Source organism: Ciona intestinalis, unplaced genomic scaffold, assembly GCF_000224145.3.
Source record: "Ciona intestinalis unplaced genomic scaffold, KH HT001079.1, whole genome shotgun sequence".
NCBI lineage: Eukaryota > Metazoa > Chordata > Ascidiacea > Phlebobranchia > Cionidae > Ciona > Ciona intestinalis.
In genome coordinates, this window is record NW_004191400.1 from 1 (window position 1) to 26,936 (window position 26,936).

Here is a 26,936-nt window from a genome sequence, read left to right on the forward strand (position 1 = left end):
CGCACGTGAAGGTCAAACTACGACGCACGTAAATGTCAAACTAAGACGCACGTAAAGGTCAAACTACGACGCGTGAAGGCTAAACTATGATGCACGTAAAGGTCAAACTAAGACGCACGTAAAGGTCAAACTACGACGCGTGAAGGCTAAACTACGATGCACGTAAAGGCTAAACTAAGACGCACGTAAAAGGTCAAACTACGACGCCGTAAAGGTCAAACTAAGACGCACGTAAAGGTCAAACTAAGACGCGTGAAGGCTAAACTACGATGCACTTAAAGGCTAAACTACGATGCACTTAAAGGCTAAACTAAGTCGCACGTAAAGGTCAAACTACGACGACCGTAAAAGTTAAACTAAGGCGCACGTGAAGGTCAAACTACGACGCGTGAAGGCTAAACTACGATGCACTTAAAGGCTAAACTACGATGCACTTAAAGGCTAAACTAAGTCGCACGTAAAGGTCAAACTACGACGACCGTAAAAGTTAAACTAAGGCGCACGTGAAGGTCAAACTACGACGCGTGAAGGCTAAACTACGATGCACGTAAAGGTCAAACTAAGACGCACGTAAAGGTCAAACTACGACGCGTGAAGGCTAAACTACGACGCACGTGAAGGTCAAACTAAGACGCACGTAAAGCTCAAACTACGACGCTCGTAAAGGCTATACTACGATGCACGAGAAGGTTAAACTAAGACGCACGTAAAGGTCAAAATAAGACGCACGTTAATCTCTAATTCTCCGCTAAACTGATGTTTTGAATTACAACCTAACGTCTCTCCTAACTTTGCTGCAACCAAGATCTTTGCTTTTATTTTTTCGTTTCTAACACTTGCTCCGTAACAACCCATTCATCCATGAACACAATGTGACGTCATAACAAAAGAAACAAACAGGAGCAAAGAGTCAGCCTACCACAAGAGATTAACTTCCTACTCCCCCATTGTATGGGTCGTGTCGCTTCGCGCATAACTTAAACTCTGAAAAGCCTGAATTCGCTTTCAGTGTTGCCAGTTTATTATCTCTTATTAAAATCTCTTTGGTGATTGTACATATAGATGATTTTCTGTTTTTTTACTCTTTAATCGATTGAGTGTTCAATAAAAGTTGTTTTTTTTGTGAGGTTTATTATCGTGATAAGATATAACATTAGTAGAAAACCAATTTTACGCGCAGAAGTGCTTGGTTTTAAAAAAAACGCAATATTTAAACGAAAAACAGCACCCAGCAATGATAAAATGCTATGCCGTGGGCTCCGTAATGGTGGCGACTATGACGTCATAGACGCGAGACAATGGATAACAAGACTCGTTGTTTTACAATCCGTTTCCTAACTTGGTCTATACTAACTTTGGTCATGCCCTGTCTTTGCGTAAACATGTCTTCCTATTATAACTTGGTTTGTTTTAAACTTATATTTGCAACCCAAAGTAAGTTGCTTCTTATAATGTTTAACAGCCACGCTTTTTAACCAAATGGCCTTTTACTAATTTTACCCTTAGCGTGTTGTTATAACCACTGTTGTTTTACCATTAATCCCGATCTCTTCATTATTTTAGTTAAATATGAACCTTGTTATTGTAATTGAAGGGATAAATAAAAAATACGTCACGTTAATCAATAAACGAGAAACCACGTCTTATAAACATAATCCATCGCTAAACGCCTTAAACAAGTTGCCACCAATACCTTATAGTAGGGTGGGGGAAGATGGGACACCTTTCACACATAATAACCAAATATCCTGATCGTGTTTTAAACAATTAACAACGATCTATGGGAGCCGTGAGGATAAAGTTTTATAAAAAATCGTTGAATGTTTGTTTACTACTAAATTGGAGGAGAAAATAGATTGAAAAGGTGTCCCATCTTCTCCCATCCTACTTGGTTAAACATATGACGTCGTCACACAGGATTCCCAACATTAAATCCTAGTTGTAACTACGATCATATACCGTGTATTTTTAATTAACCACAGCCATAGATGTATTATATATGATATCTATGATCTGAGCCTGCTGCGGACCATTAGCAAACGTACATCGGGATAATATTATTACGTCATAATTAAGCGCGTCGTGCCACAGTGGTTATCGCCTTGTGCACAAAAGATTTAGGACTTGAAACCGACCACAGCAAAGCCCCAACCCAGTGGTTCCTAATTGGTTGCTAGAATCCAGATTGTCAGCCATACATGAAAACAATCACCCACAAAGTTACATAAGTGGTAACTTGTAAGCGGGCACGAGGTGTATGAAACAGAACATCTATGTTATAACGACTGAAGTTGCCCCGCCACGCGAGGAGCCGAGGATAAATAAGCTACATACGTGGTAACTCGTAAGCGGGCACGAGGTGTACAAAACAGAACACCCGTGTTATAACGACTGTCGTTTCCCCGCCATGCGAGGATAAATAAGTTACATACGTGGTAACTTGTAAGCGGGCACGAGGTGTATGAAACAGAACACCCATGTTATAACGACTGTCGTTGCCCGCCATGGAAGTTACATACGTGGTAACTCGCAAGCAGGCACGGGGTGTATGAAACAAAACACCTGTGTTATAACGACCATCGTTGCCCCGCCATGCAAGGGTAAATAAGTTACACACGTGGTAACTCGCAAGCAGGCACGGGGTGTATGAAACAAAACACCTGTGTTATAACGACCATCGTTGCCCCGCCATGCAAGGGTAAATAAGTTACATACGTGGTAACTCTTAAGCGGACACGAGGTGTATAAAACAGAACATCGGTGTTATAACGACCGTCGTTGCCCCGCCATGCCGGGATAAATGAGTTACAACCATGCTTTTGAACATTCACACAGAAGTTACTTTATAAGTTTTCTATATTAGACAACAAATGGTTCAAATTTTGAAACAAGACACCAGGGTTACATTGTTATAACCCCACCTAGCGGTTAGACATGCAACAACATTTATATGAACTGTCAACGTATAAAGTTACAGCTTCAAAAACAAAAACTTTGGAATCAAATCTGCCTAATCATGATGAATTTGCATAAAATTTACAGTGAGCGACGCAACAGTGAAAGAAATGATTGAAAAGTTCAAATTTATTTCAGTAAATTGACATGAATACGCTCGGCACCGAGCATGAGTTTTAAACGACCGGTTTCTTTTAATTTCTTTCCATTTTTTGAAACTTTTCGAATCGTTAGTTTCGGAACACCATTGTCTTTCCGGGAAAGCGTTGAGTCATAATTAATCGACGTTTTTCCATTTTGGATTTCTGTTTGCCCCCAATCTGGGGTTTCCCCCGTTTTAACCCAGTCCGAGCCCCGCATTTCTACACACAATGGTAGAAACCCATTGTCACTCCATAAATTTCGAGCTTTTGAACTTTGACCTTTTGACCTCAATTCCATTGGTTCCGCGTGAGTGCTTTCCAACCGTGGTAGTCTCACCTCAGCCTTTGGTAAGAAATCTTCGGTAACTTTTTTTGATTTCTGCACTGTGGAAAAACGGGGAAGAATTTAGTGGGGTCTTCAGTAAGGCACATATCACACGAGTTACATGCGGTACAACCGTACAAGTTTCATTTGGATTTATGTTGGGGTGATGGGCCTGCTTGTGTAAAATAACAAGGACCTCACCCATACAGAATAGAAAATTAAATAAAGGGTTTATATTTACAGCAAACATAAGATACACGCAGTCCCAATATTATCCCAACCAGCCAATAAACTTCTACCAAGTTACCAACCAAACACCAAACTCACCATCAGGTTTGCCATGGAAAGTTAAACGTGGACTTCTACGCACACTAGTGCTATCTAGTGGTTCAGGTTTCGATCGGTACGGGAGTAACGAAGCAGTGAGGGCTCCGTAACGAATCCCCTTGGATATAAAAGAAGCGTTGCCGTGGTATTGATCCGATAGTTTTATTGGAGGTGTCTGCTTGCGACGGTGTGTTCCTACTTGAGGGGAATCACCCTTTTCATAGTAGTAAGGTTCGAACAAGTTTGTGTAGACCGAAGTTTTTTGTCGCTTTGCGTTACGCACCACTGGAGACGCGCTACGCTTCACTGACTTTGACAATCGAACCGTGACGCCACGTATTTCCTCGGATGACGTAGATGACGAATCAAAATCGGTGACACTTCTTCCCGATTCGCTACATGTAAAATACTCGGAGCTATCCTCGGAACTCATGGAGAACTCACTGCATGAGGGGGAGGGATCGCGTTTCACCAGTTTGTGGGATGAAGGAAGCTGGAGGATTCATATATATAGGTTGGGGTAAGATGGGACGTGTCATAAATATATAGTAGGTTGGGGTAAGATGGGACGTGTCATAAATATATAGTAGGTTGGGGTAAGAAGGGACGTGTCATAAATATATAGTAGGTTGAGGTAAGATGGGACGTGTCATAAATATATAGTAGGTTGGGGTAAGATGGGACTTGTTCATTCTTGTTCCACCCCATTTTGCATACACCACATTAAACCCACTTTATTTGATTTTCTTTCCTTCTGTAATCGATGTAACCTTTTATCTGTTTCACGAAGTCCATATTTATTACTAAACGTCATTGGAACGTCGGATTTAGAGCCGTCCTTTGGCCGGTATGCACCAGTTTTACGTCTGCAACCAAAACAAACATTGTATGACTATTTATGCTTTGTTTAACTAAGTGATGAATTAACAATTAAATGTAAACCATTAACCTTTTAGACACCCACATGTTTTTATATATGTTACTTACTTATCGTCGCATGGCGGGGAAACGACAGGCGTTATAACACGGGTGTTCTGTTTCATACACCTTGTGCCCGCTTAACGAGTTACCATGTATGTAACGCAATTGCTGTTAAGTTTCTTGCCCAAAGACGCCTATTTTAACAATGGTAGCAGCATCGAGCCTCCATCTCATAACACTGGGCTACAGACATAGCTCCAACAACTATGCCCACCATGTTGTTTCAACCACAACCCACCTTTCACATGTCTCACATTCACAGAAACAGTTTTTATCCCCAAAGAAAGATTCTCCATAGAAACAAGTGATTTCCTCCCCTGGTAAAATATCGCGCAACACCCGTACACACGCAGTGTCGCGTCCCGTTGATACAAAACAACAATTCGGTCGGCAATCTGGGGACGGAATCAAAAGTTATAATTACTCTGTAGGTGTCTATACAAACAAGCAAGGCCAAACTATTTACCACATCACTTATTATCATTATCAGTCCTAATATAACCATAACAACCAATATGAATACAACATTTATTTCATTTGTTTCGTTTAAAAACTGAAACCATCTTTAGTGATGTCAGAACTTGTAAAATGAAAGTGGTATTACTCATATACGAGGTGTATGTAAGTGTCATGAGTTCTTGCTTGGGACCATAAGCAGAGGTTTGACCATACTAAACAATATGTGGCTCAAGATTGACCTCTAAGGAACTTCACCAACATTTACTTTAATGCAATAAACTATAGGTGTCCACCCAACCACATATACCAAACCACAACCCCCCAACCCACCATGGTTAATAAAGGAAGCAGGTCCCAACCAGAGTTGTGCACAGTTCTTCCTTGTAGAGAACATCACACTGAAGTCATTACGACCAGGCACCAACAAACTACTCTCATCATCTTTGGTTAACTCAGCAATACAACCAACCAACAAGTTCATCTTGTCATTCTTACACCTGGGAAGATATTGTTGGTTCAAATATACAATGATATAACAGGGGTATGCCTGGATAATATGTAGTGATCTATCGTTAAGAAAGGGTATATACCAAGATATAGTGAAGGTAACATAGGGCAAGGGCACAGCAAAATTATATGTTTGTTATGATAAGTGACAACCTTTTCAAAACACAGGGGAGGCATGGATAGTTAGAAATGTATTCCTTTGACACAAATCATAACAATAAGATTTAGTATACATAGGGCCAAAAGTGGAAGGTCTTAAACTATGTCAATTTTAACAAGCATATCTATACACTTGTGTTTAGCTTTGTTCAATTATCGGCAGTAATAGAAGTAAATCCACCAACCAATCTCGGGTTGAAACTATCTTTGCTCCACCATCCTCCAAAGTATATCGGTTGCACGGTTGGATGGAGAACCCACATTCGGGATCAAACATGCCCAAGTACCGGAAAACATGGTTTTTGAATACCTTGGGAAACAATTTTTATTAATCTACAGCAGAAATTATTGCATTATTCTGTATGGCTGAGGTTTTGCAGCACGCCAGGGATTTAGGCCACAGTTGGCCCATTGCCACTTTATAGAGTTGTTATACAATACAATCCTACTAAATAAATAGAAAAACATGAGTAACTGGGTTTTCTTTAACTGTTGCTCTGTTCACGGCCCTGTTTGTTTAACAGGCCGATTGCTACAAAGTGGGTTATTTATTGAATGAAGTAGGGAGCCACGGGTGTTGTGTCTTTGGACGAACCATGAAAAATTGAGAAATATTGACATAAAAGCAATAAATGTAACAAACCTGTTGTTGTCGACTTGATTTATTCATGAAATACAATCTTGACCATTCGCCCGATACCAACTTGTTATAAGTATCCTCGTAATTTGGAACAAAATGAAATTCTTCGATTGTTATCGCAAGTTCATCATTACGGCCACGCACTGATCGGAATCTATATAAGATATCTATGTTATTTTATAGGATATCTATGTTATTACATAGGATATCTATGTTATTATACAAGATATTTATGTTACTGTACAAGACATCTGCGTTACTTGACAATCATCGGCAATATTTACATAACAGCAGTAACATGGTCATAAATTTTCATGTATATAATATACCCTCGTTTTCCAAAACATAGACACACATTATTATTCACACCTTGTGTTCATCTTATGCGTCGCGAACCCAAGATAAGGATCAAGCACAAGCGAGGTGGCGAGGTCATCGTTGTCGCATAATTCCCTCGCATTCATGTTTGTTGAAGGTGAATACTTGGATGTATGTTGCGATATTTTCGCAGGAGCGCAGTTTAAAGGGGAAACCACCATGATTATGGTTTCTGCGGGTAAAATAATAAGTTAACCAACAGGTCATCTTCGGGTGAAATATTTCAGGGAACTAAAAATCTTTTGTCTTACAATTGAGCTAGCGGGAAGTGTTAAAGGTTGGTGGTTAATGTGGGGGGGGGATTATTTACAAGCACTTATTTTAGATAAAAACTATAAAACAACTTTGATTGTGGACATGGGAACACTAACTGTTGCCAAGTGCCCAAGTCAAGTTAAAACTTCCTTAATAATGGCAGTTCGTGGGTAAAATGATAAATATTAACTTTCATTTTAAAAGGGAATGCCTTAACGTTGAAACAAGTGACGCCAATTAAACTTAAAATTTCAAATTTAAATGACTGCCGTCCTGTTGACCCCTCTTAACCCGAATAGGGTTCTAAATAATTTCTGAACAATAAGTTCTCCTTTTATTAACTCTAGCAAGTCAAATTTACCAAATATTATTCAAATAAATTGTGAAAATACGTAAACATAGTTTAATGAATACATTAATTACCGATACAAACAATTTATTTGTCAAATTTAAACCACAGCGACCCCCCACAAATACAGCGAACGCCCCTAACGACTTTTCTGACGTCACCAAAATTTGGGCGGCAGCTTCAACAACGATAAAAGCGAGAGACGAGATTTTGCGAAACTTAAATTTATACCGATTTCTCGCTAAAACTTTGACTAAATACTGAAACTAGAGCAAGATTACAACAAAAACTAACCTCAGATGCCAGAAAAGTTGAAAGTTTTATCAGCAGAAATGAAATTAAAGCAATTTTTTGTCGACTCTTTCGCTAAATTGAGTTTTTCTATTTGAGGTCGATCGAGGAAATGGCGACGTCCGCCATTGTCCACGTCACGTGATGTTACTCCGCCAGTAAATAGATCCGGATAGTGATATCTACGCCGCTTTTAAATGCATTGCTATATTAAATTTCAAGAATTAACGAAATTAATTAAAAATAACATTACAAAAACTTTAATTTATTTTGTATTTTAAACATTTCATATTCTATTTGTGACCTATGTTATTGTTTCTGTGCGGATGAATATATACGAGTGAGTCGTTTCACGTGATCTAATTACGTCACAGGGGCGTTCAATCTTACAACCAAAAGGAGGTTAAAACCGCGGGATTTTCCAGAATACAATTTGAATTTAATTTTTAATTCTAGGAAAGTTACTTACGTTACCGTCTCACTGGATTCGTATTATGCGTATTATTTACATTTTGTACGTTATCACACACGATTATTTTACCAAAACATCTTTCATATGTTGACGGAGCTGTTAGTATAAAATGCCCCGAAACGTTGAAATTAAAGCGAAAATTGATAATTTTGACAATTTTATTCAACGCGTGACGTCACTAAGCGGCGACAATGGAAGCGTTCTAGAACAACAAGATTTCTTCTACAACTGCGCCACCGGGCGGTTAAAATTGAGGTCATGCACGGAGGTTGGTTGCTATGGTTACAAAATAATTAGATTCATTATTGTTTTAATTCAAATAAATGGTTTTACTAGCGACTTTGCCGATATTTCTTTGTTTGTTTATTATAATGTCCCATACTTTATTATTATGTTTCTAATACGAGGTGTATGTTTATTATTCGACCCATATTATAACCCACCCACCCCAAACAGAACGGGGTCAATCGCAGTCAACTTATATTCTACACGCGCCCCGATTCAAACGGCCCAAAACTTTCCTCTTTTATTGTCACACCTGTTCAAGAACTTAAGACAATGGATGACATATTGACGTCAACAATGGGAAGAAAGGGCATTGTGACGAAACAAAGGACCTTGTTTATGATTGGTCAAACCCGTGTTCACGTGGATAAAGTGGAAAGGTTGGGAAACTACATGGAACTGGAGGTGACGTTGGTTGTCTATTTATTTATGATCATTAAATATGTGGATGAATGTAACTTGTTTATCCTCGCATGGCGGGGTAACGACGGTTGTTATATCACGGGTTTTCTGTTTAATACACCTCGTACCCATATCAAATAATTTTAAAACATATTACGAATATTCAATGAATTTACTCACTGATTGATCGCCATCTTCAGGTCATGTTGCGGGTGGATCAATCGCCAGAAGATGGCGCTAAAGTTGCGAACGATTTGATGCGAAAACTTGAAATATCAGAATCCCAGCTTGTGGTTGGTGCGTACATGGACCTTATAAATGCGCGGGAATAAGTTCAACCAATCACCTTCGTCCTACAGAGTTATTGACCAATCACAGCCGTTTACGGAAATTTAAAATTCACTGCCATTTTTCAATAAAATTTCCAAAACAAAAACAAAAGTTAATTAATTATTACGTCACATTACCATTTTATAAACATAAATGTGACGAAACAATAGAACATTCTAGAAAGTGCGAAAATGGAATATGACGTAACAGCTGCATGTCATCATCGGCTGCTTATGTGCTAACGATAAGCATTATGACGTCACAGTCGTGAATATGTTAAGACAATCAGACGTCGCGAAACTTCATTAAACAGGAAGGAACGAACGCCATCAACTTTATTACTGACTGAAAAAAATATTTAAACCTAAGTTTAGCAAAAGATCTTTCTTTAAGTAAACTTAGTTAGCGTAGAATATACAGAAGAATTACTTAGGTTATCGGGAGGTGTTTCAACGACTAGCATTTTCTGCTTATTTTAGTTGTTTTAATCAATTTTGTCTTAGCTAAATGTATTCAAAGAACACATATGTACGACTTATAGAGTTTAAGTTATGTTATAGTAGGGTGGGAGAAGATGGGACACCTTTTTATTCTATTTTATACAACATACAAAGAATTATAAACCGTATCTCCACGACTCCCATAGACCGTTGCTAATTGTTTTCAGAATAATTGGATATTATGAGCTAAAGGTGCGGTCTTGTCTTTCCTCTCTCTACTATTTATTATCGAAGTATATATGTTTATTTATGTAAAGCAACAAAACAGTCATCTAACCAATGCCTCTTCACAGGGAAACCAAAGAGCTTCTCCAGTTTCAAACTTACGCTTAAATATAAAAGATCCAACTTACAAACCAATAAATCAACGCTTGAAACAACCAACAAATACAATGTCGGAACATCGTCAGCGAACTGAACGTCACGTGCAAATCTCGCCTTACGAACGAAGCTGGGACACTTTCTATGATATGCCCACATCTAGTTTATTCGACCAGGTGACGTCATGTTTGATTATGTCATACTTACTTATGTCATAAACATGATTTCTCTCGTTGTCGTTTTTGGTAAAATATGTATGATATATTTTCATTTCTTCGTCGTCAAACACCGGTGTTCTGTTTCATACTCTTCGTGCCCACTTTTAAATTACCACGTATGTAACTTTGTGGGTGATTGTGTTCTGTATAGCCGACAGTTTAAACAACCTGTTAGTAACGTCGCCGTGATAAGTGTCTTGCCCAAGAATACACATACGCCAGATGGTAGCAGCGTCAAACCTTGAAACCTCCGGGTTAGGTGAGAGATAACTAACCACTATACACTTGTTCAACCATTTTTACCTTTTATCTAGGACTTCGGTTCGGCTCCAATGTCAGCCGACTTTGATCTCGCTCGGCAACGATTCTTCCGTGATCCATGGACCGTTAGAGGGCGCCCTATAACAGCGGGAGTTCCCCTTGTACCCCGAGCCCCCATGGTGACGCGACAATTAAGCGGGGGGATGTCCCAGGTATAAGAACACTTTCAATGTTTCTGAAGAATAATGTCCAGTCATGCAAAGTTACATGTATATTGCTTAGTCATATTTATAACCATTATGATGTAACAATGCGAAAATTCTTTTATGGGCATTTAGACACGACCCTTAAAATTCCTCATTTAATTAATTAATTTCCAGGTAACCACGGACGAAAACAAGTTCAAAGTAACTTTGGACGTGAAACATTTCACACCGGAGGAAATCACGGTTAAAACTGTGGATGGTTCGATTGAAGTTCACGGGAAGCATCACGAAAAGGAGGACGATCACGGGGTTGTATCACGAGATTTCACGAGAAAATATACGATTCCTCCAAGTAAGTTTACTTGCTTGTAAATTTATGAAGTAGTGTGGGGGAAGATGGGACACATTTTCATTCTATTTTCATGAAGTAAACAAAGAACATTCGAAGAATTTTAAAACTGTGTCCTCACAGTTCCCATTGACCGCTGTTAACTAAAACACGATCAGAAAAGATGTCCCATCTTTCCCCACAGTACTCTTTATACCAAAAATATCGACAATTTGCTAAAATATGATAAAAATAAGTTAATCCTACAAAGTTTGTAATAATTTGATTTCGTATCAATTAAATGATTTGCGCTTTACGTATTTTTGTTGGGTCGATTGGAATTTAAAATAGTTAAGCTGTAATTATCGTGGTAATCCCAAGCCTAAGGTATAACACGGCACTTATATCAGCAATCCTTGTAATCAAGCTACGTTTACAAATATCTGCGCTGAACAACGCTGGCTGTAGATATTTCTTTGTTTGTTTTTTATACACTGAGGCGAGCTACGCTGTATAGTGTAAACGCCGCTTAAAAGAACGAACAAAGAAATATCTACGCTGAACTATAGCGCTTTGTAAACTTCGTTTTTACGTCACAATAGGCTAATCAACGAAGCCTCAAACAATTTTCTTTTTGTTGATGACGTCGTTATCGTCATAGAAATCATATTAAACACTAATTTATAGATTACAATAGTTGTTCATTGTTGACGTCATAAACAAAGCACGCGATGTACTTAATATGACGTCATAATTCTTTGCAGATGTCGACCCATTGACTGTGACGTCATCATTGTCACCCGATGGAATTCTAACAGTGGAAGCACCGATCCGCGCGATTCAAGCTCCTACGTCACTTCCCGTGCAACATTTGGAACCGGAAGCCACCAAATAATCGACCATTGTTACGATGACGTGAACTTTGTGACGAAACAATCGCGGTGTTTAGCTACGTCAAAATCCCATTATTGTGAACGAACAATAAAAATTTCAGGCAAAACATGGTTTCTATGACGTCACACACAAGTCGATTGTTTAAGCTTCCAGATTTGGATTTATTTTCGTAATTATGACGTCACACAATGAACAACAGCGGCATCGCGTGGCCGATAATTCAAACAATGCTTAGTCATAGGCAGCCGTGATTGTTACGTAATATTTGATTATTGTGACGTCATAACATCACCACAATGAGTTTTAAAAGAAGGCAAACAAATTCGTTAATGCTGTTTCCATGAAAATGATATAACATTTCTATAATGCTGCGATACTCAGTTCATGATCAACAATATGAATAAATTGTCTATAACGACAAAGAAAATATTTTTTTCGGTTAAAAACGAGAGAAAAAACGATAATCTCAAAAGTTGGATTAAAATTTTACATCGTGGTCGTGTTGGGTGTTTGGCGCGGAACTTGGCGTGGGGGTTCCCCTATATACAGAATATGCCATCACCCTACGCAACATCGGGGCCACTGGCAGCTATTTTGGAACAATCACTGGAGCTGTGACGTCGTTCGTGACGTCATTTTTTGACGTCATTTTTGACGTCGTTTTATGACGTCATCATGTAGTCCACGTGGGCGAGGCATTGGGACCAGATTCAACTCGTTGTCGTTTCACGGGAAGATTACCACCGTTCTCCACCATCATCGAACGATCGTCCATCCGCATCTCGTAAGGTGACATCACCTCCATGGGTGACCTGCAAGTAACCGTTTGTCAGTAACTGTCAATGTGGTACATCGGGGTAAGATGGGACACCTTTAGCACACCGTGACCAAATACCTTATACTTTAGTCTATATCATTTTATGTCAGCTATAAAAAATATCAGTTTTTTATCATTTTTTGTAAAATGGCTGCTTATATAGTTTAAACCCTAAACAATACGCTGATTATGATGTCACACCAACCTTCCAGCAGCCGGTCGTTGATCCGGATCTTTGTCGGGCGAAGCTTCCGTCTCTGGTTCGCGCTTTATTCGAATCATCGGGACTTGCTGAGTCATCAAACTAAATAACCATGAGTCAGCATTATTGGGATATCTACATAAGAGTGAAATGGAATACCCTGATAAAGGTCACACTAAAAATTGGGATTAGTATAAATTAAAAAAACTTAAAACAAATGAAATTTGTTGTCAATTATAATAGTTAAGCACTAATGTCAAAATTAGGAGGATACGGGTTCAAGGCTCGATGCTGCTACCATTGTGGGCGTATGTATACTCGAAGATACATTTAATAATTTATATCAATTCTTCTCTATAGGCAAACATCATTTGTGGAAATAAATATATTACATTTATTTATTCGTATTCTATTATATATGCATATATTAGTTACAGGGTAAATAGAAAATAATAAAGTTTAACCTTGGGTGTGGCAGTAGATGTTGGGGGGTGGTTAGGGGTTGGGGAAATGGGGATTGGTGGGGCCAGTTCTGCAGAAGTGACCCCGGGGAAGCGAACCCCGTGACCTCACCCCCCGCTAATACTTGGTAGTCGACCGGGTTATAAGATGTTTGTGGTGCGTGTTGATATTGTTGGATGATATTCGGAGTAGCGAGGCTAACTACCGGCGTCGACAGTTGATCGTTACCCCCATCCTGTGGTGAGAAATAATTAATGTTGTGTCTATGTTGATCTAAAATGTCGGAGACATTTATACACGAAGGGTAAATCTATTGTAGAATTACTTGAATACTTTACGTAAGTGTTGTTATATTGCTGCAAAGTGGTGAATAAAACAACAGGTGTAAATAAGCTAAAACAAATGTAGGTTATTTTATTGATGGAGCCCACGGATGTTAAGTATCTCTGAAAAGGCCAGGAACCATGAAAGGTTGAAACACTGTCAAACGTTCTACACTTCTAAATGTATTATACCAAAGTTATACAACAACAAAATACACTAAATAAAAACCGTAAAACTTTTTACCAGATGAGCCACAAAATTACACAATACGTTTGGTAGCAGAACTGAGAAGTAACTGAAGAGAGAAGAAATAAAACAACAGAAACATCATGAAAGTACTTTGACATTACGTCAAAGTTTTTATGACTTGTGTATTCTTTCCAACAGATTCTTATATTATAATATTTCTATTAATATATTATTTCTATGTTACGTACCATCCCTGGCATATTCCTCGATGGGGGAATCACCACATGCAACCCCGGTCGATGACCCCGTGCGGGTGAAGTGGGACTTTGTTGCATGGGTTTGTGGGGCATGGGGGAAGTCCTATCCATGTGGGGTGATGGACCCCGCTGTTGGGGGGGCGGGGGCTGGTTACCCCCGCTGTACCCATTGCCTAAAGGGGAGGGGGGGTTAGTGAGGGGTAAGAAGTTTGAAAAGGATTTGTTTTTAACAGTAAAGAATATTCGGGGTTACAAAATACAAAAAAAAGTCAGTTTGTGAATTTAGTTCACAGTTGATCAAAAAATCATGGGACTCAAAAACAGACAATTATCAAAAAAATGTCAATTTGCAAAGTGAGATTATTATAACAAAGTAAATCAATTGCCACAACAAGGGTTCGAAGTTACTATTACTATTGGTGAATATAATTTAAAAAATGAAAAGAAAAAGTTAATTTCAATAAATTAAAGAAAATGAAATCAAATATAAGAAGCAGGTTAGAAGAAATATGAATAACAGTTAATTCTAAAAAATAATTGTTTTAGGAAAGGTTAATTTTGATTAAGTTTCAAGCAAAGTTACCTCCAGGTGAAGGTGTATCAGATATCATGCTAACCTCTGGGCTGTACATTTGTCCTGGGGGTTAGTGGGGGTTAGTACTGGTTAGATAACTTAAGGGTGAAGTATATTGGAGCGTGTGGTATATACGCGCCAAACCTGGGGTGGCAGGGTGGGCAGGCCAACCAATTTTCCGCACTGCATTAATCAGTAAACATTACAACCAATAAGTTAGATTTGTTTCACAGGATTGTGTGTCTAACTATCCCTGCCTCATTATCTTACCCCTACTGGGTAGGATTTAAAATGAGTTGGGTGCACTACCACAGTTAAAGGTAAACTCTTAGTTACAACGATCTTATAATTTGTTACAAATGCGTGAGTGTGTCTAACCACCCCTACCTACCCAGGGTTTGTAAGTTTGATGACGGGAAAGTTATTACTATGGTTATAATGGTGATATTATGGGAAAAGAATTAATAATTGCGACATGGGTTTTTGGGTATTTACCTTATTATGTAGGGGTGAAGAAATAATTAAGTGGGTTAGTTAGGGTATTTCCCGTTAATGCGGGTGAACATACCCTTATGGGTTAATCTGGGTATTTCCTTTACCTGAGGGTGACCGGCTGGGGCTGTGTCCACGTGCGAGGGGGCTCTTGGGTAGGGGGCTGCGCCGGTTGGGTGGGTGATGAGGGTAAAGTAGGTTGGGGTCGTTGACTTGTTCATGTTGTATCTGGTGCATTCCTATGGGAGAGGGGTAACCATGTAGGGGGTGAATTCCTGTGACTGGGACCGTGACGGGCATTGATGAAAAGTCCTGGAGAAAATATAGGGGTTATTGGGGGGCTGAGGGGGTATATAGGGGTTATTGGGGGGCTGAAGGGGGTATATAGGGGTTGGGGATGTAGTCTGAAGGGGCAAGATTGGTACGTTTGTAAACATGAAAACTTTATTGCACTTTTTGTAATAAATATTGCATAAAATAATCACGCTTCAGGGCCCGTACGTCTGGTTTACCTAAGTTCCTTGATGCCCCTGGTTTAAGGTTATGTATTGTAACAGAGTTTTATGTGGTATAGGGCAAGACATGGTTATGGAAGGCATGTTACAGATATGTGGGGGCAGTGGTTGGTAAGGTCTAGGTAAAAACAGAGGGGAAATTGTAATGATATAGGATCTCTATTTAACACATGCATTACAGTTATAAATACGCCTATGAACAAATATGTTGGCTGTGGTTGGTTAAGTAACTACGGGTAAAAAAGATGTTAAGTTGGTTTTTGCATAAGTTGGGGGTAAACTAAGGGTCCATAGTTCCATACCATACTATATAGATAGACTTCATAAGCTCAACTAAGTTAGGTTGGTGTTTATTTATTAAACAATCGAACGTAGAAGGTCAACTTAAAAAATAGTCTTCCATATTTGGGTAATATTCCAACGATTGTCGTCATAATTACGATTGTTCGCTGAAAATAAACCAGATTAACGGGTGTGTCGTTAATTAAACCTGCGTAGATTGTGACGTCATAATACCTGCTGTGGGGGGGGCCTCATGCTGTTAATCATGTCGTCAAACTGTTTGTTGATTGTTTCGTATCTTTGCAAGGTGCCAGGGGTTGGTAGTTGAGCTTGGTGGTCGACATCTGGGCTGTCACAGTTCTTGTTGTCCTTCTTATTCAACATCTGCAAAGGTGTGTGTGGTTAATGTGAATCACATTATGCGATCAAATATATTATAATCTGCTCCTCTGGTTTTTTGCAAAACATCATTTTCTGATACTAAGTAAAATTTTGATAAAATATGTTTGATTTTGATGACAAATAACTTATTTTGTGCTGTTTGTAAACAAATAATTTATTGGATAGCACCAGCTCCTGTAAAGTTAATATTAATTATACAAACTACAAAGTTTCTTAAGGTTTATAATTAAAGTGTTGGAATAATGTCACGTTTTATATTAAAGAACTTAATGTTATGCTGTATTTAATTTAGATATTCCATTATTTCTAGTAGTAAATAGGTTATATGATTGCATTACTGTTATGATTGCATTAACTTCCAAACATTGATGTAATAAGGTTATCATTCATATTCACATACATTAAGTTTAAGAGGAATAAAGTAATATATTTATCACAGTAAGCTTGACGACGGTAATTAATCAAATACATGTGACATATAATATATATTAGAAATTTGTTCCTGAATTGTAAATTATACTAAATTTTTAATATGTTTCTAAAATTAAAGCTAAAGTATACAACACACCATGCATGGTAAATACCGCAATTAACTCAAACCAGATTTATTTGTTCCAACATTACTTGAAAGACCTTGGTCGTAACAGTGGGGTTTCTCTTGAAGAGAAAGGGCGATTGTTCGTCATAATAGCCACGCGAGACGACGCGGGATAATAAAGAGAGAGAATCTCGCTCGTTGGTTGCTTTGTTTACGTCACAATGACGTCAATTGCGGTAAGGCCGGATCGCGATGTAAAGGACGCGGCGATTATGACGTAATAAGTAATAATAATAGCGCTCTAAGTATAGCGGCGCGACAACCATTATGGCGTCACAATGGGATAATTTTCAACGCTGTTGGGCAATTGAAGAATATTTAACAATGGTCTTACAACGTCAATAATGTCGTTTGTTACGAATATTAGACAAACCACGTGATATATTATTGTTACGTCACAACACAAACTATTCTTCGTTTGAACGAGTTTCGCGCCAATTCTCGCGAACATTGTTACGTCACAAACTTGATGTCGTGCGAGCGATTCGACTAATCGTTCTAACGCTACTGTGACGTCACAAAGGAGAATATCCCTAATGGAACGAAAGTGACAATTTCGAGAACCTCGTATTGTTACGTCACAACACGGTGATATATTTAGAACGTAAGTTATTTCGAGGTTATTTGCATAAACCCCTTTTACGTTAACTTGCCACGTCACAGCGTACACATGTTATATTTAACTTTTATAAATATAAACGGGGTTTCCCCTAACCGAGATGTTCTAATTACGTCACAGGGAAATGCCCTTGCCACGACACAATCGTAGGGAATAAAACCGATTGTTTGATTACAATGTGATTTACAAGTGTTTGTGATTTAACAATAGGTGGTGTATTTGAAACAATCATCATTGTAAACTTCATAAACATGGTTGTGTTTCTATTCTAGAACATGGTGTTACTATATTTGGTGATGCAACAATATGATTGTGATATTTCAATTAAATGTCACAATGCTGATTGTTGCCAAATAATGGGGAATAACGTGACTGCAGTGATAACACAGAAATCTTATATAGACAATCAAGATCAATATTGTGTAGACCATAGAAACATTATTAAAGTATTGTTTTAACATAAAAATATCATAAAACATGATATATTAATATAGACACCAAACATATTTAAACAGGGATAGTTAGACACACAATCCTGTATAACTTATTGGTTGTAACTGATTAATGCGGTGCTGCCCCAGGTTTGGACCTTATTAAGCATTATTATACTCCATACCGCATTACTAACAATGTAGGTTGCTACCACTGTTAGTAACTATTACCATGATTTGTCCTTGCTTAACAACAATTGCTCCAACCCAGTGGTCACTAATCGGTTGTTTAAATTGTCAGCCATACATAAAAACAATTACTCGCAGAGTTACATACATGGTAATTCGTAAGTGGGCATGGAGTGTATGAAACAGAACACCCGTGTTATAACGACTGTCGTTGCCCCGCCATGCGAGGTTAAATAAGTTACATACATTTACCTCAATAATATCAGCATTGGTTCTACTTTCATGTGGTTCGTTGTATTCTGTATATTTGAGCAAAACCTTGTCCATATCTGTGCTTGCGTATTGGAACAACTTATTGGAGCTGTTGAATATGATGAGGGCGATCTCACAGTCGCACAACACCGACAACTCATAAGCTTTCTTCATTAAACCAAACTTACGCTTGGTGAACGTGACCTGGGAAGTTATGAAGGTTCGGTATTAGAAGCTAACGTGGTGTTTAATGGATGGCAGGTGGGTCCATTACCCCAACATTGTATATGCACATTCTATTCTATAAGGGTGAGGTCCTACAGTGAGGCATGCCATGGAACCTGGGGTTTAGACCAGAATTGGCCCATTACCCCAACATCGTATATGCACATTCTATTCTATATGGGAGAGGTTCTACACAAATAGCAAAGTTGTATTAAATTAGGATTTAAAGAAAACTTAATCTTATACAAAGCAATTTACGATTTGAGTTTTTGCCGCGTAATCACAAGGTCGTTGTGACAAAGCATGAATTATTCACCTCTATGATGTCATAGAGGATTAATGAGCTTTTAGGCGAGAATAATGGTTCATTATCTTGTCATAAGCATTCACAAGCAATATAAACACCCAATAAATTTATTGCATTAAAACATCAAATGATATTTATCTCAAACTTGAGAAATAATGCTTATGTGGAAATTTTATATTTTGATAAAAATACAAAACTTTTTAACAAAACAAAACCAATTTATCTTATTGTTACAACAGTGAAGATCCAATTATTTAAAACAACAAAGAAAATTTTTTAGCAAAACAACAGTTGTTAAAACAAGTTACTGGTGAAACTACTCGTAAACTCACAATCTATAACATTTGTTTATTTCTAAAATGAATAAAATTTCGAAATTTATTTCCACAATGGTTATTGTTACAACAACAAAAGCCTCATTGTTACAAAACAGCACGATTTATTTTATTCAGAAAGAAAACACTTTTTAGATTTAAAGTTAACATTAAATTTTAACCAATGTCCATGACAACATAGACATAATATGATGTCATAGGTGAGATGATTATTACATCATCATACAACTAAACCAACATATCAGCTATTTGCATCCCTTTAGAATATAGCCATTCCAGGACTTATCGTTAGTGACTTAATTTAAACGCTACTATATACACAGAGTTTTCTATTTGCACCGATTATTTACTGCTAAGAAAAATATTAAAGTATATGCATACATTAACATTATACATATCTATTGTTTTACAGTTCATCAAAACATGGGCTAATTCACCAAACTTTGATTTTATTAAAAAGATTGAACTGAAAAATTGAGACCTCCAAAATTTGATGAAAACATCTTAATCTTCTAATTACTTGGGATAAGGTATTTATAGAAAGTTAAAGACGTTAATTATTTTAACATATTCTTACTTTAAGTAGAAAGAATCTCCATTATTATAAAACAATCAAGTTTATTTTATGCACAAAACAACTTCACAGAAGTCATTATGACATCATAAAGTATATGTTTATTGCTTTTAATTATTATTATAATATTTCTATGAAACAATTACCTGTCTGTTACGTTCATCTCCGATTCTTGAAATTTGAATTTTCTTCCTACCCATAGTTTTAGTTGATTTAAAAACTTTAACAAATTAACATATTAAGTTAAAAACATAAAGATAAAAACCTGGGGGGAAATATTGCTGCTTCATTAATAATGTTCATAGGTTATTTAGGTTATATTGCATATCATTTATTTCAATTATGTTTGTGCAGTTCACACTTTAATTATCAATGCCTATGTATTTATATTATTTGTTTTCAAATATAAGTTGACTGCAATCCACAGGTAAACATACCAAGGTTATGAATGGGCAGGAGGCGTGTTGGCTCATTTAAAATATTAGTTTGATGTTGTCACACTTGTTGTTACATTGGTGGTGGCATACGGGTAATGTTACTGGACGACATGTCAACACAACATATGAAACAGGGGAAACACGTCTGTTATACCCTGCTGTTAGGTGTCTACAAGCAGAGCCAAAGTATATTGCATTCACCACATTAATCAATGAGGTTCCCTATGTTTGACAACTATGAGTGTAACTGTATTTTAACAATGTCACCCCAGATTTTACCCTGCTGTTAGGTGTCTATACAAACAAGCAGAGCCAAAGTATATTGCATTCACCACATTAATCAATGAGGTTCCCTATGTTTGACAACTTCGAGTGTGACTGTATTTTATTTTTAACAATGTCACCCCACATTTTACCCTACTGTTAGGTGTCTATACAAACAAGCAGAGCCAAAGTATATTGCATTCACCACATTAATCAATGAGGTTCCCTATGTTTGACAACTATGAGTGTAACTGTATTTTAACAATGTCACCCCAGATTTTACCCTGCTGTTAGGTGTCTATACAAACAAGCAGAGCCAAAGTATATTGCATTCACCACATTGATCAATGAGGTTCCCTATGTTTGACAACTATGAGTGTAACTGTATTTTAACAATGTCACCCCAGATTTTACCCTGCTGTTAGGTGTCTATACAAACAAGCAGAGCCAAAGTATATTGCATTCACCACATTAATCAATGAGGTTCCCTATGTTTGACAACTTCGAGTGTGACCGTATTTTAACAATGTCACCCCAGATTTTACCCTCATGTTAGGTGTCTATACAAACAAGCAGAGCCAAAGTATATTGCATTCACCACATTAATCAATGAGGTTCCCTATGTTTGACAACTTCGAGTGTGACTGTATTTTATTTTTAACAATGTCACCCCAGATTTTTATAAAAATCGAATAAACAAGATGTTTATGAGTGGCAGCAATGAGACTTGAACCAACAACCCTAGTTATAAACTTGTTAAAAGTTAATTCATTAATGAGGTTTAAATGGCAATTGCATTTACTTTACATTTATATGAATTGAAAACAACCTTAAATAGAAACATTTAAAGATGGAGTATTTCAACTTGGCTCATTTTTATATGAATTTAAAGATAATAGTAAGTCTATTATTCACAAACATAATCACATTATGTTCCACATCCAACTATAAACAATAACATTAACATATTAAGGAAAACATGAATCTAATGATTGATTAGCACTCTGTTAGTTGTAGTAATATGCACCATGCGTAGTTTTATTACAATCATAAATTATTATGACACACAATTCATTATGACATCACAACTTTTTATTATTACCTCACAGTACAACAGGTTAAACACAATCCAGATATACCAATCAATAACTTGTACCTTGACTTTGTGCCTGAAATAGCTGCCTAATCAAGTTAATTACTAATAAACTAACCTTTAAACCACTTGCAATTAATATCTGGCTAATAATATCTATGAGGGGAACGCTGGGTGATACCCGTGTCATGAATGGAGCTTATTATTAGCCACCCCAGAAATATCGCAGGTTGCTAAATCCGTCACTGCTGTGCTGAAATATCTCAAGTCACGGTTCAACAGACACCAAGAATGAAACGCCTTTTTCGCGCTTTTCTCTTTATTATGACGATGTTTACCGACCAAGTGCACTGTGACGAAACTAGCTCCACTGTGACGACACAGACGCATTGTAGATTTTCTACAGTTCATTCAAACAGACAATCCATATTTGTGACGTAACAATATACTTGTTAATTCAAGAAACAACGAAATCTGTAACAATCGCCGAATACGCGACAACAGCCCTGGGCCTTCCTGGCTATCTGTGACGTCACACTTCCGGTACGTAATAATGCGAGCCCTGTTACGTGAAGGGCGCGCGCGCACACACACTAGTGTAGCTCGGTCGCTGAGAAAATAGTGGCCGCATCGCTAGTAGCTGCAGATTAGAGCGTCGTATTAAAGGAGCATGGTAGCGCATATTATACTGCGTGTTTGCTCCATAATACACTACGGTGTTATAGCACGATTATTAGGGACATACAATATACACAAACATTCTGTTATAAAACATCTGAATCAGTAACTAACTAAAATCACTTAACAAAAACAAACAAGTTACTTGTTCATTAAAACATTGGTTTCAAATTTATACAAAGAAAAAACAAAAAAACAAATTACTGTGGTTTATGAATTATAGTGGTACTTTTAGTTTAAAAATTCAACATAATATTTAAATCTAAATCAAAAACAAACCGTGTTATAAAGAAATATGCAAAAGGTATTAGCTTTTTATTTATATTGTGTTTGTTTATTTTTTAAATAACAAAACTAAAGATGAATTTATTAATTTAATAACTTTAATTGTGATGAAACAAAACATTACCAATGGTTACGAAAATAAGCCTCGTATGTATTCTAGTGTGGGCGGACGTAAAAATAGACACAACAGGATATACAAGATGTTAACGATACTAAATATAAGTTAAACATACCACCCAAGTATCCTTGGTATCCGGCCATAGAAACAATATAAACCACCACGTGCCAATATTTTTAACTTACATGTGGAGCACGCAATGCAATGCTCGTAAACTATTTATCTCATTCAACAAAAATATAAAGGCCACATAGATAAATTATTGTTGCTACCAAGTATATTGTATGTTTTGAAACCAATCTTTTATCTTGTGATAGGAAATAATAAATTGTAACCAAAGTTGGCCCATTACCCCAACACTGTATATGCACATTCTATTCTATATGGGTGAGGTCCTACAGTGAGGCACGCCATGGGACCTGGGATTTAGACCAGAGTTGACCATTACCCCAACATTGTATATGCACATTCTATTCTATATGGGTGAGGTCCTACAGTGAGGCATGCCATGGAACCTGGGATTTAGACCAGAGTTGGCCCATTACCCCAACATTGTATATGCACATTCTATTCTATATGGGTGAGGTCTTACAGTGAGGCACACCATGGGACCTGGGATTTAGACCAGGTTGGCCCATTACCCCAACATTGTATATGCACATTCTATTCTATATGGGTGAGGTCCTACAGTGAGGCATGCCATGGGACCTGGGATTTAGACCAGAGTTGGCCCATTACCCCAACATTGTATATGCACATTCTATTCTATATGGGTGAGGTTCTACAGTGAGACACGCCATGGGACCTGGGATTTAGTTGGCTCATTACTCCAACACGCAACACCCATGCTACAGCAGCATTCATTACAAAGCTGGCCATACATTCAACTCAACACCAGAATGACAACCTGTGTGAATTAGAAACACCAACCTACTACAATAGGATTGAAAAAAACAATGTTGGGTTTATTATTTATAATCAGTGTATACTGAATTTAAATTTAATGATTTTTTTCTTAACACTTGTCAAAAATCAAGATAGCAAATAAATTAATATTCCAGGTTGTTCGCAATATTGGAAAACAATCAATCAGTCTTCAATGAAATATATCGATTTATTCATTCCAGCCAAGCTATATATCAATGTAGGGTTCAATATGCAACTATTCCACTGTAAACTAATTCTTTGAAAACAATAAGGAAGAAAAGATTTAATAATAAAACAAATAAAATGAAATCAAACAAAACATTCATTTTTTGCACCCAAGGTTCGCATTAGTAGGTTGTAGATGGTAGTTCGCAAATTGCAAATTGTTTTATCAGTTTTTTGCAATTGTCGTCCAAATTGTGACCCATCGTTATAAAGATAATGACATAGCATTGCTAACTATGGAGGGAAAGGTCAAACGCTAAATTAACAATTGCAAATATTTTATATTTAAACTCCTGCGTTTCAAATCATGAATCTGTGACCATTAATCAACGCATCAATAGTCGTTCCATGTTATAAACAATCGACATGTTAATCAATTCCTATTATAACGCAAATAAACTACGTGCGAATCCTTAATATGTCGTAACAAGCATTAGGTGTGTCAAAAGGAAACATACGAAACAGTTGAAATAAAAGATTTCTTCTTCTAGCATAGATTAACGATAATATGGCGTAAATTGTAGCGGACAGTAAGGTTTTTCCCTGAGTCGCGCAAAGACCTATGCAATATAATTATTGATGTTACAAACTGAACAGCATAAACAATTGCTTGTAAAATTTAAAAAACATGGGATTTGTGCATTTTGCGATATATGTGCTTTGGTTAATGACTATTAAGTAGAGTTCACATTATGACAATGCTTTCATTTAACGTATGTACAACATTGAAACAAAATACCAAGTAAATGACAACCACGCATAAGTATTACATTTAACAATAACTACAACACAACTAATCAACTATATATAGAGACAAAATAATTAACTGACATTGTTTTATAAACCAAAACTTATTCCATTTTTAAACTAACCAAACCGAAATTGACAATTAAGAAATTTTAAACAGTTAAATTATATTTGGGGTAAACTCTAATGAACAAATCACCATAACATTTATTTTTATCTTTATAATATAAAAAACAAAGGTCAAATTAATCACATGGAGCTATACAGAGAAGACGGAAAAATTTTTCCGCTAGGATGCGATGACAAATTCGTTTCTCTATTTTATGGGGAGCAGTTAGTTTCACATTTTATACACATAAGATATAAACCCCTAACCCCTAACCCCTAACTCCTAACCCCAAACTCGTCAAACAAAAAATACTTGAAAAAAAATATAAAAAAGTATTCCACTGTGCGGGACTCGAACCCGGTAAAAATGAAACAAAGAGAGTTTACGACCGCACGCAAACCGCTACACCACAGACCTGACGACAATATGATAACGAAAGAGCGTATATAACCGACCTAATGTGGGAAATATGTTCTTACTAGTGTTTTATGTATTTAGAAAGGTATTTTTATTATTTAATTAATTTGTTTTACACTTATTAACAATTTGTAATGCTGTTTTGTTCGTTTTCCCGTATTTTTTAATTTAAATAATTACCGCCTCTAGCGGAAAAAAATTTCCGCCTTCTTTGTATAGTCCCATGTAAATTAATCAAAACAAAAAAGAGAAAAGAATTACCAGCAAAACAACAGCCGTTAAAACACAGTAAAACTAAAAACTACTTGAGTAAAAGTGTCAAATAAAAGCTTGGCTGCTAAACTTAAATTAAATAATATGTTCGTAATTTATATAAACAGCTAACATGAAATGTAATAACTAAAAAGATTATTTTATTACAATACAATATATTAATTGATGGTAATTATTGCAAATTCGAAAAAAAATAAAATAAGCTTCACAATTACACCAATATAGGCAAACAAAACGTCGAATGGCTAAGTTTGTGACCCAATAATCCATTTAAATATATTGTCTGATAAACATCATACCTATATGCTCTATATGCTTAAAACCAAAAACGAACAAATTTGAATAAATATTTTAATATTTTGGCTAAATTTAACCAAGAGTAAAAATAATTTAGGAATGAAATATTCTAAATTTGAAACTTTCACTATTCGTTCAATTTTCTCCAGATGATGACGTCAATTTATTGACGTTTATGTGTTGCTTTGGCGCCAACTGACGGATTTAAAAATTTAGCATTATAGTTGAAAAAAAAATCTGGGGGGTGCATGATAAAGGCTAAACGGTTTTATACATCTCTTGCAAATAATATAAGTGTGTCTAAAACTTAAACGCAATATATGAGTTTGTTAGTGTTAGTCGTTTTGGATGAAATTTGACCGCGAAATTTACGTAAAAATAACATACAAAGAAATATCTACACCCAGCGTGGCGCATCGCAGGTCAGTGTAGATATTTCTTTGTTTGTTCTTTTAAGCGACGTTTACACTACAGCGTAGCTCGCCTCGGTGTAAAAAGAACAAACAAAGAAATATCTACAGCCCAGCCAGCATTGTTCAGATGTTTTTTGTTTGTTCATTATACGGTTAAACGTCACATAATTACAACCAATCAGAACGCCCCGATGTGCAGCTGCTTATGATATCGTAATAGCATTCCATCGTGACGTCATACTTGGAGCACGCGATGTATGACGTAATGCAAGTCTATCTTTGATATGTGGTTGGCATGATGATGATTATGCCACCAACCATTACTTAGTTGCACCATGCTCACTGTTGAATGCAACGGCTACGCTTCGAACTGCCGCTATCTATTTCCACACCTTTTAACCATAGCGTGTTTTAACGACTGTTGTTTTGTTGCTGATTGAATTCTCTTTGTTTTTTTTTAATTAAACTGGTCTTGGTTATCGTATTTAAATAAATAAATAAAAAGTTATTGAATATCAAGTTAACATTGTTCTACTTTGTCGAAATCTAAACTCGAAGCTGTGGTGTGACGTCACATCTACGTCATCATTATGACGTCACCTATTACGTCATTACCACAGA

General features: G+C 36.8%; 4 protein-coding genes across 6 annotated transcripts; 2 read left to right on the forward strand and 2 right to left on the reverse strand.

The window, feature by feature from the left end:
* Positions 1–2,838: 2,838 nt before the first annotated feature.
* Positions 2,839–7,913, reverse strand: LOC100186975 (histone-lysine N-methyltransferase KMT5B). 2 transcript variants are annotated; one of them, XM_009862747.2, is made up of 9 exons: positions 7,773–7,913; positions 6,866–7,046; positions 6,500–6,650; positions 6,042–6,166; positions 5,521–5,687; positions 4,970–5,126; positions 4,484–4,616; positions 3,751–4,243; positions 2,839–3,477 (listed from the first exon to the last, which is right to left on the reverse strand). In XM_009862747.2, exons 2-9 carry the CDS (start codon positions 7,033–7,035, stop codon positions 3,437–3,439), a joined length of 1,437 nt encoding a protein of 478 aa, XP_009861049.1. In that variant the 5' UTR covers positions 7,036–7,046; positions 7,773–7,913; the 3' UTR covers positions 2,839–3,436. The 2 variants fall into 2 exon arrangements, with proteins under 2 accessions (XP_009861049.1, XP_002128107.1); XM_002128071.4 differs by having other exon boundaries at positions 2,839–3,482.
* A 412-nt stretch (positions 7,914–8,325) lies between these two features.
* Positions 8,326–9,369, forward strand: LOC100182215. The gene is made up of 3 exons (XM_002127866.4): positions 8,326–8,509; positions 8,698–8,931; positions 9,129–9,369. The coding sequence occupies exons 1-3, from the start codon at positions 8,351–8,353 to the stop codon at positions 9,258–9,260; spliced, it is 525 nt and encodes a 174-aa protein (XP_002127902.1). The 5' UTR covers positions 8,326–8,350; the 3' UTR covers positions 9,261–9,369.
* A 660-nt stretch (positions 9,370–10,029) lies between these two features.
* LOC100177240 (alpha-crystallin A chain-like) lies at positions 10,030–12,245 on the forward strand. The gene is made up of 4 exons (XM_002119095.5): positions 10,030–10,255; positions 10,612–10,770; positions 10,939–11,116; positions 11,857–12,245. Exons 1-4 carry the CDS (start codon positions 10,151–10,153, stop codon positions 11,985–11,987), a joined length of 573 nt encoding a protein of 190 aa, XP_002119131.1. The 5' UTR covers positions 10,030–10,150; the 3' UTR covers positions 11,988–12,245.
* mef2 (transcription factor protein) lies at positions 12,127–20,317 on the reverse strand. 2 transcript variants are annotated; one of them, NM_001078292.1, is given in 9 exon segments: positions 12,127–12,798; positions 13,009–13,107; positions 13,470–13,702; positions 14,229–14,410; positions 14,821–14,874; positions 15,411–15,615; positions 16,335–16,484; positions 18,592–18,795; positions 20,179–20,296. In NM_001078292.1, coding segments are annotated over 9 exon segments (1,320 nt in total). In that variant the 5' UTR covers positions 20,233–20,296; the 3' UTR covers positions 12,127–12,659.
* Positions 20,318–26,936: the final 6,619 nt, after the last annotated feature.